This window comes from Enhydra lutris, unplaced genomic scaffold, assembly GCF_002288905.1.
Source record: "Enhydra lutris kenyoni isolate GAN:26980312 unplaced genomic scaffold, ASM228890v2 scaffoldscaffold58, whole genome shotgun sequence".
Classification (NCBI taxonomy): domain Eukaryota; kingdom Metazoa; phylum Chordata; class Mammalia; order Carnivora; family Mustelidae; genus Enhydra; species Enhydra lutris.
Genome location: NW_019154142.1, coordinates 7,789,227 through 7,806,165, shown reverse-complemented (window position 1 = coordinate 7,806,165; position 16,939 = coordinate 7,789,227). Strand labels below are relative to the sequence as shown.

Sequence of the window (16,939 nt, the reverse complement as noted above, 5' to 3'; positions counted from 1 at the left end):
TAGCCAACCAGAGAAGAATTATATTTGTTCATGTCTGGGAAAGTGCAGGTGAGAGATGGTAGGATCACCAAAATGTCCCTATAAGAGCCAATAGGATGAAGAATCAGCTTTCAACACCTGCTAGAACTTGGGAGTATGATGCCAACTCACAGCAGGATTAGTCGAGTAAAAACTCTCCTACCTCTTGCCTCTCTTCTTTCCCTTACTCTGGTCATGAAGGATTCCAAAATCATTATTAGTTAGATGTGGGAGGGGGCAAAAACACAACGTTAGGTGTGAGGTGGAGAGAGAAGCCAATTGTCCTTAAGCAGGTCCGAACTGATTATTACACTGACCTAGGTATATCAGTTATTGACTAGAGAATGTCTTGTTACTTGAAGAAGCAAGAAAAGTTACAAGATTTGTCCAAAATTTCACCCATGGATAGGAACAAAGTGGTCCCACAGGATATATTTAAAGCATGAGAGACATGGCTTTATGATTACATCTTATGGGTCATTGCTTATTCAATGTAACAGTGATTTAAGGATTGCACAGCAAAATCAGACCATTCTGCTCTTCTCATTACAAGATTCACTAGAAAATACATTAGCTTTAGGATATGTTCCTGAGTCAGCTAAGACTTACAGGAGAGGCCAGATTCTTACTGTCAGAACTAGAAGGAACACTGTGCACAAGCAACCCCAACACCTCATTTAGGAAATGGAGGCCCAGAGAGAAGAAAAGATTTTCCCAAGCTTGCACATATAGAGATATCAAACAAACAAACAAAACAAAGCAAAAACAAAAACCACAAATGCATGTGGTATTGGCTCACGTAGACTATATTTAATTAGCCAGCTTTCATTGCAAAGGCCAAATTTCTTCCTGTTTCCCAGATCTCAGACAGATAAAATTGTAAATGGAGTTCTTGACAGTATCTAAAAAAAAAAAATCTATGCTAAGAATCTAGATTTATCCTTCCCTGCTGTCCTCTTAAGCTCAAAATATAGCCACGCTTATTATAAGCATCTTTCTGTTGAAGGCTCTAAGTCTATCTGTGAGCACATACCTGCAAATGTATTTATTTTTCATTATCTGTAGTGGTCACTTTATAATTCAAAAACTTTCCCTAGCTCATGTATTTGTCTTAACACAATACGAGTCTCTTGTAGAGACCTTGGAACAGAAGGTGCGTGAAACAGAAGAGTGTTCAGCAAATGTTTGTAGAATAACATAATGACTAGATTCCAGTTTCACTGGCTATGTGTTCTTTATATATCAACAATACTGCTTCCAGAGAAAGAAGAAAGGCAACATTTTGGCTCATTCTTGGTAAACTGAAATCCAGAGCCTAGAGTCATGTTCAACTTTTCACAAACCCATAACTTAGGGCTGCTAAGTGGAGGTATCTAGCACATAATGTGTGGCCCCTACATGCCCTTACTAACCTTTCCTCCAACTTTCCCATGCTAACCTACTCTGCAACAAAAAGCACTCAGCCCCTGGATCACTTTCCATCCTGTGATGAGAGAGAAACACTAACTCTTACTGAAAAACTTATTTGATTCATGGCTTGGTCCAATCCCTGCAGCAACAATCACTCTATTTATTGACATGAGTGGGTATCTGAGGCCCCCAGGCAAGGCCCCCAGGCAAGACTCTATTTCTTAGCCCTAGTTTTTTCAGGATTTCTGAGTTCCTTAGTGTCATAGTCTTTCCATGACTCAACAGTGATGGATAAGCGCCCAGGAGTCTAAATTAGAGAAGAGTGAAGAAAATAATTCATTATATGGGATGTGGTCTCATTATCTAAATTCTAGCAACGTAAGTCTGAAAGCTATAACGTCAGCTCTCAGTAGCTGGGGCAATCTCTTCCCACTGCAGCCTGGGTGAGAACTGTCTAGATACCCTGGGTCCTGGCCATGCCTGAGCTCTCCCAGGGTAGAGGATGGCAGATAGGCAGTCTGGGAGCCTTCAGCTCCCAGGAAGGCAGGGACACCTGGTACCACCTCAGGGAAAGGGAAGACAGACAAACAAAGCCTACCTGATTCCATCCTGCCATCCTTCTTCTCCTGGGCTTCCTCAGAGCCACTGGAGCCCCTGGAGAAGGGCTGGTGGCTGAAGAGGTCATCACACAGGAGGCTTCGGCACAGCTTGGCGAGGAAACGAAGGACATACCCAACACTGTTCACCACAGGCAGGCTCCTCAGGTGCTGTTTCCCATCGAAGGATGCTGAGACTGGAAAGCCACAGAGACAGCCACTCAGAGTGGGGCACAAGAAAGCCACAGGGCCATGGGAGGAGGTTTTTGTTTGTGCAGTTGTGCCTTGGTTTTAACTAAGCTTTATTCAGATTTCACCTGTTTCTTCACTCATTGCCCTGTTTGTGTTCCAGGATCTCACCCAGGAGCCTACCCTGCGTTTAGTTGTCATGTCTCCTGAGTCTCCTCTGGTTTGGCACTGGTTCCCAGTCTTTCCTTGTTTCGAGTTACCTTGACAGTTTTGAAGAGTATCAGTCAGGTATTTTGTAAAATGTCCCTCAGTTGGGGTTTATCTGATGTTTTTTCATGATCTGACTGGGGTTAATGTTTTGGGGGAAGACAGGAAGTGCCCCTCTTATCGCATCAGATCAGAGATACATGATGTCCACATGACATCCCTGGGATGTCAGCCTTCATCGCCTGGCCAGATGGGGTTTGCTGCACTTCTCCACTGTACTCTCCATATTCCATTCCAAACAACAAAAGGTTGTGCCCACACTCAAGGGTAGTGGAGGATTAAGCTCTACCTCCTGAGGGAGGAAGAGTCTCTCTACCATTCAGAATTTTTCTATAAGAAAGAACTGCCCATTTTCCTCCATTCACTCATTCATTTATTCAATCATTTATTGATATCAGTATAGACACATATATTTATTTTGTACCAGGTTATACAATACTATGTTATTTATTTTGTTGCTCAAATTGTTCCATCTTTTGTCTTTGGGACTTCCAGTGCCCTGTATCCCTATGACATGCCCCCATTTTTTTTTTTTAACAACTTGTTGGTTACTGAAACTTCAATATGTTTCAGATTCATCTTCAATTTCCCTGCCCCTGCCCTAAAACCAGCCATTTCTCCAATGGCTCCAATTCCTTGTTACGAAAGTGTGATATCTAGAAATCAAGATTTGGGCACTGGATATGCTCATTGTTACTGGAGTGTCAGTAACTCTGGGTTCTTTTCAATGGAGAGAGCTAAGAAATATATGCATGTATACAACCTATTATGATTATGTCTCTCTCTGTATATATGTTTAGAGAGAGAGAGAGATGGATAGAGCTAGGTCAGTCAGTAGACTGATAGGTAGGCCTAGATCTAGATAGATAGATATCCAAATAAACCTGAGTCCATGCTGAGGTCTCTAGATCTAACCCAGCAACACAGAATTCAGGGTTCTTTCTGCTCTTCTGGGAAGGTGTCTTCAAAGAGAACAATAATCTTTCCATGGTGATCTAGATGAAATTCGATGTCTACAGGGTTACTGGGATTTAGAAGAAATATGTTAACTTCCAGATTTAGAAGAAATATGTTACTTCCAACTTAACTTTAGAAGAAATATGTTAAATTCTGTAATTGTCCTCATGGTCTCTCTCACCCCATGAAGCTTGTGTACCAGCTGCATGGTGAGGAACACTAGAGCAGACCCTAAGAGGACACTCTGCTCCCAGCCAGGCCTTGGCCACTCATTGCCAACACCTAGAGGGCAGCTCTGTTTTTCATGTTGTATCTCCCAAAGGCAGGAGCATGGCAGGGGCTGGGGCAGGGGCAACACTAGGACTAGTTTTGATTTTAGAACTAAAACAAAACAGCCCATTTTAATTAGGAAATCAAAAGAATCCATTTTTTTGTGTGTGTATAGCTCTTTATAGTTTGACAAGAGCCTTCATATTCATCCCCTAATTCAGCCCTCCTGACTATCCTGTGAGGACAGTAGACGAGAGGTTATTACCTCATGTTACAGGTGAGGAGATTGAGAAGAGGGCATAGAGTGGTTTTTCCGGCTCATATGGCCTCTAAGTGGCACTTGCCTGTCACATTAACACTCTGGGTGACTCTATTTGGGAGAGCCAGCAAAGAGCTGCCATGTGCCCACCTAACGGGTTTATCCTAGCCACTCAGACACTCTGGAAATTCCCTCTTAGTGTGAGCATTGCCGTTGGCCTCCAATATTTTAGAAGACCAAGCGTGATGGAAACTGAACCCACAAAAGGAGAGACTGGGGTCATTGGGTCTGTCCCATAGATCAGTGTGCATACACTCCCAGAGGTGCCTGGAAGGGCCACCTGCTAAAAGCAGAGTGGCATTTATGACACCATGAGGTCAACCCCTCTGGGACAGTGTGGCTCGGGCAGAGCACGAGGCTTATGGGGAACTGCAATACTGCTCCTTTAGCCTTCGGGATGGCCCTAGGCCCACCCATGGCAGTTTGGTTCCTTTTGCCCACTGTGCCAGCACCAACATCACCATTTCCTGTGTTGTGCCATGGGAACATTGGGAAAGCAGTGCCCTAAGGATTAGGTTAAGTACAAAGTGGGAGAGTACTAAGGATAAGTACAAAGTGGGAGAGTCTAACTATTTCTCCTTGAGTCCCTCCCTGATCCATCTTGGGGCTATCATAGGCTCTCTGAGCTTCCATACCACCATTGGTAATGTGAAAGACCACCTTGCCACTTTGCAACCTCAAGGAGGTAGCATAAGGAGTCCCCCAGGGCTACTGCATTCTCCAAGACACTAAGACCACGTGCTGAGCTCTGGACTCTGGGAATCCCTCAGCCAAGGAAAAATCGGCAGCAGGGCTCCGTCCAGGCTTGTGTTGGCACCAGGCACTGCAGAACCTGCCCCCCAGTGCCAAGGCCCCTGTGGCCACAGAAAGACTGAGCAGGAGAGCAGGGAAGATGGGGTTGATTCTCCCCGCTTAGGGAGAGGAGCTGCAAAGAGCTCAGTTAGATGGGATTTGCTCAAGAGGATGGGCACATGGTATAGGAACAGCTTTCTCTTAGAACCATGTCTGTGTCTTGACACTTGCTACTCATCAAGGAAAAGAACAAGGCCTTCAACCTCAGAGGGCAGCCCAGGTTTGTGAACCTGGATCTCAGACAAGAATCTGGAGAAGAATGGCCAGTGGGTTCTCAGAAGGCTGACAAGACCCTCCTCCTGGCCTCTCCCAGTGCAGTACTTCTTCCTCTTGTCTCTGCTTCTGCTAAAGTTTCTTAAAAGTCACCCTGGGTAAGACACATGGCACCTGAACCTTGCCAAGTTCTATTTTAATCAGTTACCAGCAAGTCAGACCCAGCTTCCTGCTCAGAGGGAGCACCAGAAGGTGGGTGGAACCAATCACAGCTGGGGAAGCTGTATTGGACAACCTCCATGCCCCCAAAGCCCTGGAGATCTAGGGTTAAATAAAATGCCCAGAGACATTAAAGTCACCCCTCCCCCCTTCCCTTAGACAGTTGGCAGGGTCACCTGCACCACCCCAATTGCTGGGGAATCTTCTCCCTATTCCCTGGTGATATGGAGGCCATGACCTTGAGGCTGGGCCAAAGACAACACCAGTCTGTCCTCTTGGAATCAAGACATCTTGCAAAGACCCGGTGTTCTAGGGCTTAATGGCAGGTGGTAACAACAGTTGTGTGGAGAGCCTTGGGTGGGGCTGAAACTGGAGGACAGTGGTGACAATGGGAGAAGAGAATGACCTTGAAGCATCTTTTAAAAAAACCAACAACCCAGCCCTTGAGAGGTGCTTGGAACCATGAGCTTCCCCACTGCCCTGCATGGTGATACATGACAGGAAGAAAGAATGAGGTAGAGTAAAGCAGAACAGATAGTGACAAGGGCTGATATTTTAGACAGAGTGGTCAGAATAAGGCTCTTGGATAAGGTGCCATTTGAAACCTGAAGAAATTCCAGGAGCAAGTCACACGTGGACAGCCAATGGAAGAGCATTCCAGATAGATCAGCAGGGACAAACACCCTGAGGCAAGAGCATGGCTGGAGATAGCAGAGGGAGCAGCAAGGAGGCCACTGTAGCTGCAGCAGAGTGGGGACTCAGGAGAATTGACTAGGAGATCAAAGAGATCGCCAGAGCCAGGTCACTTAGGACCTCTGGGTCCTCGTAAGGACGTGGGCTTTCTCTTGGAGTGACATGAGAACCACGGAAGGTGTAGGGCAGAGGAGGGCCATGATCTGACTTTGACTTTTAAAGAATCAGAGCGGCTGCTCTGAGTGGTGAAACGTGGCTGGATTCTGGATACATTTTGAAGTAAGAGCAATAGGATTTACTGATGACCTGGAAGTAGTGGGCAGTGAAAGAGGATTCAGATGCTCGGTCTTCTTGTCCAGGTCCGGAAGCATCTTCACCTTGAGCCTAGAGAGAGACCTCCAGCACACAGGCTTATTGTTAAGGCCCCCAGAGCCCAGCAGATGGAAGACAGACCCTGGCTACAACCACTGTCCCCCAAGCCTGATTATGGCTTCTTCCCTCTTCAGAGAGACACCCACACCCTCCTCACAAAACCTGCCCCAGGGCCTTACCTGACACCATCTCACCGCCATAGCCCTGTTTGACCAGGGAGAAGACCAACTTCTGCTGGTGGGCACAGTCGATGCACGCTTGCACAGCCTGCTGCAAGACCACCGATGGCCTCTCGGGCCCGAAGTGTTCGGGGAGCTGCTGCAGCTTCCTCCTCTCCAAGTACGGCCCTGCATTGGCTTGCTTATTGATGTAGAGGCAGACTGTGGAAACAGAGACCCACAAAGCCCTCAGCATCAGTTGAGTCAGGCCAGGGGGCTGTTTCTGTGTGCATGAGGGATGCCTCAGCTGTGCCCTCCTGGCCCTTGGGAAAGCTGGAAAAAACAAAGGTGGGACTGATTCTTCCCAACTTGAGATGAACAAGAGGCAAAAGAGCCCATCAACCCCAACTTCCGGGGCTCACTATCAAGAGAACCTCTTGGTTGGAAACAGATAGGCAGGTGGGTCCCCTCCAATGTACTCAAGTCGGGATTGAAACAACTATGGAGATCAGCGTGGACCATGTGTATAAATGTATTTCCATACTGGTCAGGTACACATACAAAATCTCCCCCCGCAAAGGAGCTGTTAAACTACACAAAATGTTTGCTGATTTTTTTTGTTGTTGTTGTTAACTTGCATTGAAAAAAAAAAATCAAATGATGCTGATTACTCCAAAGACTAAATACTCAAAGAAGTTCTAAAGAGAATGCTATTTATAATCTCAGAGATATTAAATACGCAGCTGCCCATTTAGGTGAGCCCAACCAATGGTCCCCACACTTTTAAAAGTCATAGACCCCATCTGTATATTTGAGCACATGCCCAAAATGTGCTTATTTATTCATAGGATATATACATTCTGGACTGTTTTAATATATTGCATGCATCTTAAAACATAACCAAGAAATAGAAAATTTTAAAGGATGAGATAAAAATAAATATTAATAGCATAATATTAATAACATTTTCTTCCCCATGGCAATGACTTCTCTTCTATTCCACTCCCCCCATCTCAGGTTATGAGGCTCTTACCTTGAGGATCTTACCACTAGGGCAAAGGAGTATTCAAAAGGGACTTGTGTGTTTGTGTGTGTGTGTGTGTGTGTGTGTGAGAGAGAGAGAGAGAGAGAGATGCCATCCTACTGCTGGTACTCTTACAATAGAAATGTTTGTTGCTGGACACCCCATAAGAAAGACCGGACTGAATTCTACTCTGACTGGATTGGAGACACCAGGTGGGACTAAGGGAGGTTAGGATCCTTAGGAGATCTGGAATCACAAACACAGGGTTGGAAACTCTTCAAGGTAAGCAGGTTCACTCTGGGTGAAAAGTAAACGTGGCTCTGAAAAGAAAATACTGGGCCACCAAACCACCCTTTCTAGTCCCATCCCAGTGCAACCGGATCGAATTTGAGGTGCCTTGAAAACCAAGTTTGAGGTGCCTTGAAAACCAAGTTTCAAGTAATCCTATTTGTGAGACACTTAAGCTAATGTTCTCAGAGAATTTGGTCGTCCTCCCTGCTGTCTAGCTAAGGACTAATCCTTCATTAGAGCTATCTCAATGGCAGCTCTCCAGTTCACAAAGCATCTGCTAGACAGCGGGCTGGCCATCACAGCCTTAGAGGTCATTCAACTGACCTACCTGTGAGAGCCTGTGGGGCCGCCAAGCTGGGTATGGTGGCTGCATCCTGAGGGATGGAGCTGAGGTCGGGCTCCGGTGTGCTCCGCGGAGGTGAGAGGGCTAAAGGAGTCATAAGAACCCGAGACTTGAGCTGCAAGACAGAGCCCATTTGGTCAAGGAAAATCTAGAAATACACTCTACACTTGCCCCCAATTTTTCATGGACATCAGGTTACCAATTGCTACTCTATCATGTTTCCACAACTTTCTATTGTGCAGCTAAGGGGTTGAACTTCAGATTCAAGTTTGTGATAGAGATTCATGTCTGGGGTCAAATTCAGAGATCAGCTCTGCACCTTACCCTTAGAGTGGATCTACCCAGGAAATGACTGGTGTCAGGCAGTGAGTGTGGGAACACAAGAGGTACGACTGTTAAAGCCTGTGAGCCATCTGAGTACAGAATTTAGGGGAGGGGACGGTACCCATGCTGCAAATCCCTAGAATCCTGTGGACAGAGCTTTCCCAACAGGTACCCAGGGACCAATTTGGAAGCTCTCCTCACTCTCTGCTGAGCTATCAGCTCACAAAGATCACTGGAAAAGAGACCAGAAACCGTTCCTCCAAGAGGCTGCCATACTACTCAGCGCTTATTTCCTACAGCAGAAACTGTCAAGGGCAGCCCAAGTGTGGACATGATTGTATTCTCTGGTGATGAGAAGCAGCCACCTTGAAGGACTTGTTTGAAATAAAAAATGAGGAGCTGAAATTTGTTGATATGGAATAAAATAGAGATGACTGGTCAGTTGATTATGTCAATGCCAACAAGTCACTCTCCATAGCAAGGTTTGACAGAAAATTGTCTAATCCACCAAAAAATAATAATGAATAATTAATGAATAATTATTATCATTATTCATCATTATATATAATATATTATATATATATATATATATATATATATATATATATAATCATCATTATTATAATGAATAATTCAGTCACTTCACCTCTTCACCACTGACCTGTGTCTGTTCTCTACTCAAGACCAATTAAATCATTCTCTGGGAGTGGGACCAAGGCATCAGGAGTTTTAAAAGGTACTCTTATGATTCTAGTATGTAATTAAGGTTGAGGCCACTACTCCACTGTTTTTCTTTTCTTTTTTTTTTTTTTAAGATTTTATTTATTTATTTGACAGAGAGAGATCACAAGTAGACGGAGAGTCAGGCAGAGAGAGAGAGAGAGAAGCAGGCTCCCTGCTGAGCAGAGAGCCCGATGCGGGACTCGATCCCAGGACCCTGAGATCATGACCTGAGCCGAAGGCAGCGGCTTAACCCACTGAGCCACCCAGGCGCCCTACTCCACTGTTTTTCAAATTTAAGGTGCAATCACTCACCTGGGGGATCTGATTAAAATATCAATTCTGATTCAGAAAGTCTGGGGTGGGGCCCGAGATTCTGCATTTCTAACAAGCTTCTAGGCAGTCCTGATGTTGCTAGTCCATTGGCCATATTTTTAGTAGCAAGGGTGTGTATTCTGTTGTTAATATATTTGCAGACCCTACCCATATATGCAGACCCCCCCCATATTGAATCATCAATATGGAGTTGATATTTAAGGCCATGATAATGGGTGAGCTCATCAGAGAAGAACAGAAGGAGTACAGATGGAGAAGAGAAAAATTCAAGCACAGAGCTCTGCAAGACTCCAACCTGTAGAGTCTTGGAAAGACCAGGAGGAACCAGCAAAAGAAACCAGGAAAGACATCCAGTTGAGTAGAAAGAAAACTGAGAGAGTGGGTCCTTGTAGGAGCCAGAGAAAGTGTTTCATGAAGGAGAGAGTGGTCAGCCATGTCAAAAGCTCTGATCACAAGGAAGACTAGAAGTGGCCTTTAGATGTAGCAACTTCTCAACAAAGAGGGGGTAGTGCAGTCGGTGGGATGAGAACCTGACTGGATTAGCTCAAGAAATAATGGGAGGGGAAGCACTGGGATCAGGAGTTTAAGTCAACTCTTTCAAGGAGGCTTGTCTGGAAGGGGAGCCAAAAATTAGCCATAGCAAGAAGGAAAAGTCAAATCAAGTAGTTTTTGCCCCACAATGGGAGATCACCTCACACCCATCAGGATAGCTACTATCAAAAACAAATGAAAAAAATAATAAGTGTGGCAAGGATGTGGAGAATCAGAACTCTTGTGCACCATTGGCAGGAATGTAAAAAGGTGCGGTAGAGCAGTTCCCCAAGAAATTTAAAATAGAATTGCCCAACAATTCCACTTCCGGGTCTATATCCAAAAGAATTGAAAGCAAGATCTCCAAGAGGTATTTGTCCACTCATGCTCATAATAACACAACTCACAATAGTCCACAAGGAAGCAAATACCAGGGTCCACTGACAGATGAATAGATAAACATAAGGTGATATGTACACACAAGGGAATATTACTCAGCCTTGAAGAGGAAGAGAATTCTGGCCCATGCTACAACATGGAGGAGTCTTGAACATATTTGCTAAGTGAGATAAGCCAGACACAAAAAGACAAGTATTGCATGATTCCACTCATTTAAGGTACCTAGAAGAGTCAAGATCACTGAACCAGAAAGTGGAATAATGTTCTCCAGGGGTTGGAGGGAGGAGGGAATGGGGAGTTGTTTAATGGGGACAGAGTTTCTGTTTTGCAAGGTGAAGTTCTAGAGATGGAATGCATAGCAATGTGAATATACTTGCTACCGAGCTGTACACTTAGAAGTGGGTATAATGGTACATTTTATGCCATGTGTCTTACCACAATTAAAACTTTTAAAAAAGTATTTATATATATAAATACTTCTTTATAGATATATAATATAATTTTATGTATTTTATATATATATTTATACACACACACACACATTCACACACATATATATTTTGAGACAGGAGAGACATACTTTAATGCTGAGGGAAATAATCCAGCAGAGAGGGAAAGGATGATTCAGGGGCGTGCTTGGAGAGCTGGCAGCATCAGGACTTTAGAAGGTGAGAGGGGATGAATTCAGTGAATGGAGGCGGGTGGGTGGGAGGGTTGGGTCAAGGCTGCAGGGAAACTCAGACCTTTCATCTATTTTATTGCAAAGCAGAGTATAATGGCCCGGATCTGGTGTGTGTGTGTGGTGGGGGGGTGGTGGATGTGGAGATGGGAACTTAAAAAGGTCTCTTCTGATGGCTTCTAATTTCTCCATGATGCCAGAAGCCTGAGTGTGAGGATAGAGGAGGCCGTGTTCATGAACTAAGGTGTGGCTGCTGAGCAGCATTGAGGGTGCAGTGGGACGTGTGGAAATGAATTTAAATTCACTGAAATGAATTTACAATGAAATCAGTCAAAAGTGAGCACCCTGGTTGCCCAGGGCTATCTGGATGCAGAATCTGGGGCTCTGGCAAGAGACCCAATGTTAGTCAGAAGCTACAGTCGACAGAGATATCATCTTATTCTGTGTTTAGCATTTGAAAAATTAGTTATGCTGTGCTAAATACTATAGAAATAATCTCAAAGACAACTCAGTGGTGGAAAGGAGGGGACCAGAAACCAGCTGTGACTCAGTGACCGTGACTTTGGCACGTTTCCCTCACTTGCCGAGTGTGACAAGGGCTACATGTTACCCTGCCTGTCCTCCCAGGTCGTGCACCACGCGTCCCCCTGACAGTCCTTCTAGGAATGATATGCTGTGCTGCATGGCTTGTGATGGAGAGGCTGGTGGTAGCAGTCTCCAACAACGGTGGGCAATGGTCTCTAGAAGGACCTTGGTTAAATTCTCCATTACAGGCTTAGAGCCCTCCAACCAACATACAGATAATGATTTTGGTGGGGGAAAAGTAAGATTTGGCAAGTCACCAATGTTCCCTCTGTGTCTTTAAGCAAATCGCACAAAGATCCTCGTGACCCTTCCCTAGAAGGATGGTGATGTGACAACGGTGATGATGGTGAGGATAGTGATGGTGGAGAGTTTCCTGTTTGCATGAGTGTATAATAATCCTAAGACCTAATGCTTGCTCGCAATTTTAATATTTATTAAAAAAGGGTCTGTTTGTTGAATCCACCTCTGAAGAAGTAATACAAATAGAGTTGGCTCTTACCACTGCCCACCATTTCTGGTCAGATAAAGCAATTGAAGGAATTAGAATAAGTCAGCCAGTTGCAGGGCAAACCATGGGCATTCATCCTACCCTTCAAGCAACTGCTGGGACTTTTGAACAAAGTAAAAATCTCATGCACCTGTGGGTGGTCCATGACTTTTTAAAAATTCTTCTTGGTAAGAGACCATCAGGAAGCATACCTTTGACATAGCATGCTGAAGTTTCTATCTCAACACTTAAAATAAAGGAAAAAACTTGGCCTAAGAAAGGGAGTCACATCCGATTTTGGAGGGCTTCTAAGATAGAAATGAGTCCAGTGGCTAGGAATGTACTTTGGTGTGATGTGGGGCCCCTCTGTCAGTGCCTCTCCTACATGTGGAATGAGGAACTCCCTGTATGACCCAACATACAGGGATGCTATTCTCTGGCAGGTCATTTGCCTTTGCTATTGCTGGCTTTTTGTGTGTTTTTGTTTGTTTGTTTGTTTTTGTTGTTGTTGCATTTTTTTTAAATGGACAAAATAAAAAAGTGCTGTTTTTTTAAATAGTTTTTTTGTTGCATTTTGTTTTTTAAATGCACAAAATAAAACAGAAGGGTCCAATCTTGGTATCTAATACCTTTCTTCAATAAAAGGAGCTAGGGCTTTTTGGAGAAAGGGCTGATTCAAGGACAAGTGAGGGAAACATTCAAGATGAGCCTGCGACATCTTGTCTCAGAATGTGAGAGTACTAAACACACACATACACAATGATGACTGTGGGTCATAGGAACACAAGAGTCAATGGAAAGAGCTTCCAGTGTCCAAATCTGGAACAATATGAGCAACAAATCATGAGTAATGGATTCTGATTCAAAGTATACCATGAGGGGCGCCTGGGTGGCTCAGTGGGTTAAGCCGCTGCCTTCGGCTCAGGTCACGATCTCAGAGTCCTGGGATCGAGCCCCGCATCGGGCTCTCTGCTCTCTAGGGGAGCCTGCTTCCTCCTCTCTCTCTGCCTGCCTCTCTGCCTGCTTGTGATCTCTCTGTCAAATAAATAAATAAAATCTTAAAAAAAAAAAAAAAGTATACCATGAATATCCATGACTCCCTTCTGACATAAATGAACGACTGACTATATACATGGAGGAGAATGGACAAATCTCTTATGCATAAATATTCCAAATAGTTATTGAGGAGCATAACCTCCCACTCCTTAAGTGTGAGTTCCACATAGTGACTTCCTTCCAAAAAGGACAGCATGGAAATGTGGGGAAAGTGACTTTACCATGGAGAAACCCATCAAACACCACCTCAGACAGGTGACCAAGGTCACCATCCACAGTGGTAATCCACATTGATAGTACATACCCTTGACATGGCATGATGGGAATGACACCTTACCTCTGGAATCTTCTTCCCCAAAACCCATAACCCCAGTCTAATCATTAGAAAAACATCAGACAAGCCCAAGTTATGAACATTTTACAAAACACTTGACCCAAACTCCTCAAAACTGCCAATGTCATCAAAAACAAGGGAACTCTGAGAAATTTTCACAGCCCAGAGAAGCCTAAGGAGACAAGATGACTGAATGTTAATATAATATCCTGGCTAGATCCTGGAACAGAATACGGAAAAACTAATGAATCTGAATAAAATACGGACATGATTTAATAATGATGTATTATTATTGGTTCGCTAGTTGAGACAAATGTATCATAGTAATATAAAATGTTAACCATAGAGGAAAGTAGGCATGGGGTATATGAGAATTCTCTGTTTTACCTTCACAACTTGCCTGTAAATCTAAACCTATTCTAAAATATTGATTATTTTTAAAGTATTAAAAACAGGATCTGGCAGAATACACTGGATAAAATGGAAGGGAAGAAGGGAGGCAAGCTTCTTTCTTGGAAGCATAAGTCTAGAGAGAGATTAGGTGCCTGAGACGCCATGCTCTGACATATACTGGAGCTAATCCTTGGCCTTCAAAGCCAACAGCCCTGTACAGATGCTGGCAAAGTTGGCACCTTCACCTGAAATTCAAAACTTCAATCAAAAGGATGTGGTCACCCCCTCCAACAGGGTGTGGTTGCCAGCAGCTGCCCAAGGGGCTGTGCTTTGCTGGGGTAGAGTATCGTGATGGGTGATGCAGAAGAGTAGAGAGTGGGTCCCTGCCAGCTGGCGTCTCCACCAAAGGGGGTTGGAGAATGTGGGAGCAGCTCATCTTTCTTTTCCATTTACAGATCCAAAATAAGAGCCTGGAGAGTTTCTCACTCCAGCTGTCTTTCGGGGAAGACCTTCTCTAAGACATTTGCTAAACAACCACTGGAAAGAGTTGGGGAAGGGGAGGGTCTGTTTGCAAACTGAGATGTGTGACCAGGGGCCACTAATGGAGAAGGGGTTAACTGCTCCAAAAATTGAAGTATTATTCTAGAAATTTTCAAGTGTGGCAGGAACAGAAGTACTAACTATACACTGGTAGCAATAGGTTGGTCATCTGAGGACGGAGAATGTTGTTGAGAGAGTATGATGTGTAGAGATGACATACATATCAGCAGAGATGAAGGAACAAAGCAAAATTTAAAAATAAGTTCGGGGTGCCAGTGGGCACATACATTGGAACATAGCTTTTGGATCTGAGCTCAAAGTCCAGCTCAGCCACTCAGTGTGAGGAGCTCTTGTAACTTAGGGTTTTGGAGCCTGCCTTTCTTTAGCTGTGTGAAGATAATAATATCCCCTCACAGGGATGTGGCAAGATTTAAATGTAAACATCTAACATAGGGCTAGTGCAAATGAGGACTCAGGAAATGTTCATTATCACTCTTGCTGATAGTATTGGGGGAGGGCATGACAAGAAGGAGAAATGGACCCATATTTCCTCCCCCGGGAGATGGACACTGAGAACTTGCATGACTTCAGTCATCAACTATACATCGCTGACACCCCACAGGGGAGGGGCTGGAACACAGGGCTCGGAGGCAGGGCTGGGGTTTGAATCCTGGGTCTGCCACCAGCTCACATGGGACCCTGAGCAGCTCATTCAGTGCTTCTAGGCTTCATCTTCCAAAGCCATGAGATTGGGTAGATTGTGGGTTTCTAAATTCTCTTCCAATCCATAATACGTATATACCCTGTATTAGACTACGTCTGAAAACATGAAAGCATTTGAAACAAAACCAGTGTCAGTGCCATATTTTGAATGTTGATTAGAAGAAACGTGCCATCCTGAATTTCTTTGGAATTCTATTTCTGGAAATATAGAAAACTAGGTTCTTTGGATCAATTGAAAACAGCCATGAACAATAAATGTAAGATTAATGAAAGTATAGAGGAGCTGACAATATATAAAGAATTATCAGGCCAGAGGTGCCTGGGTGGCTCCATCAATTAAATGCCCAACTCTTGATTTCATCTCAGGTCATGATCTTGGAGTTGTGGAATTGAGCCCTTCATCAGGCTTCATGCTCAGTGTGGTGTCTGCTTGTCCTTCTCCATCTTCCCCTCTCTCTCAAATAAATAAATAAAATCCCTCTCTCAGATAAATAAATAAAATCTTTTAAAAAATATCAGGCCAAAATATAAGTGAAATCTAGGCCTTGGGAATTGGTATGGAGGTCAGGGCTCATCCAAAGGGCTATAAACCCAGGAAGGGTGAGCCAGTTGAAAACTTGTCCCACCTGACCCCCACCCATCCCTGACAATAAGGAAAGCTGCCCTAATGTTGGGGTAGGAGAGACTGCAGGTTTCTGAAAAGATACTGCCTTAAGCCAGATAGTAATACAATAGAAAACAGAGTGCTTAACTTTCAAGGAGTAGAAAAAAATTAAATACTAAAAAAAAAAAAAAAAAAAAAATCCAAAAGAAGTCAGGAGAGATGGGTAAAATGAACAGAATGAGTGGGACAAATAGAATACACAAAATAAGATATGTATTTAAACCCAAATTTAGGGGCATCTGGGTGGCTCAGTCAGTCAAGTGGTTGCCTTTGGCTCAGGTCATGATCCCAGGGTCCTGGGATAGAGCCCCACTTTGAGCCCTCTGCTTGGCGGGGAGCTTGCTTCCCCCTCACTCTCTGCCTGCCTCTCTGCTTACTTGTGATCTCTCTCTGTCAAATAAATAAATAAAATCTTTTAAAAACAATTTAAAAAATTTTAAAAAATTACCACTAATTTCTTTAAACATAAATGGACTAAATGCCTGGTTGAAAGACAAAGATTATCATACTGGACATTAGGGGTTGAAATGTATCTCCCAAAATGATGTGGAAGCCTTAACCCCCAAGACCTGTGAATATGACCTTATTTGGAAACCAGATCTTTTTTGCTGATAATCAAGTTAAAATGAGGTCATTAGGATGGGTCCTAATCCAATATGACTATATATCCTTATAAAAGGAGTAATTTGGACAGAGACAGAAAAGTACAGAGGAAAGACAATATGAAGACACAGGAAGGACAACATTGCCAACCCAAGGCATACACCTTGATCTTGGACTTTGAGCCTCCAGAACTGTGAGACAATAAATTTCTGTTGTCTAAGCCACCCAGTTTGTGTACTACAGCAGCCCTAGGAACCTAATATGCTTTTTTTTTTTTTTTTTTTTTTTTTAAATCATGTTCTCCCTCCCTTCCTTCCTCTCGCCACCTGTATTTGACGATAGTTTTGCTCATCTCCCTACCACAGCTTTTCTTG

General features: G+C 43.9%; 1 protein-coding gene across 3 annotated transcripts in view; it reads right to left on the bottom strand.

Moving 5' to 3' along the window:
• Positions 1–16,939, bottom strand: part of LOC111158299 (Scm polycomb group protein like 4) — a 95,427-nt gene that overhangs the window by 24,800 nt on the left and 53,688 nt on the right. For all 3 annotated transcript variants that reach the window (XM_022520240.1, XM_022520244.1, XM_022520241.1), the window contains 3 exons: positions 8,177–8,306; positions 6,555–6,755; positions 2,027–2,221 (listed from right to left, as the gene is read on the bottom strand). In XM_022520240.1, coding sequence (XP_022375948.1) covers positions 2,027–2,221; positions 6,555–6,755; positions 8,177–8,306 — 526 coding nt within the window. The remainder of the gene's footprint in view (positions 1–2,026; positions 2,222–6,554; positions 6,756–8,176; positions 8,307–16,939) is intronic.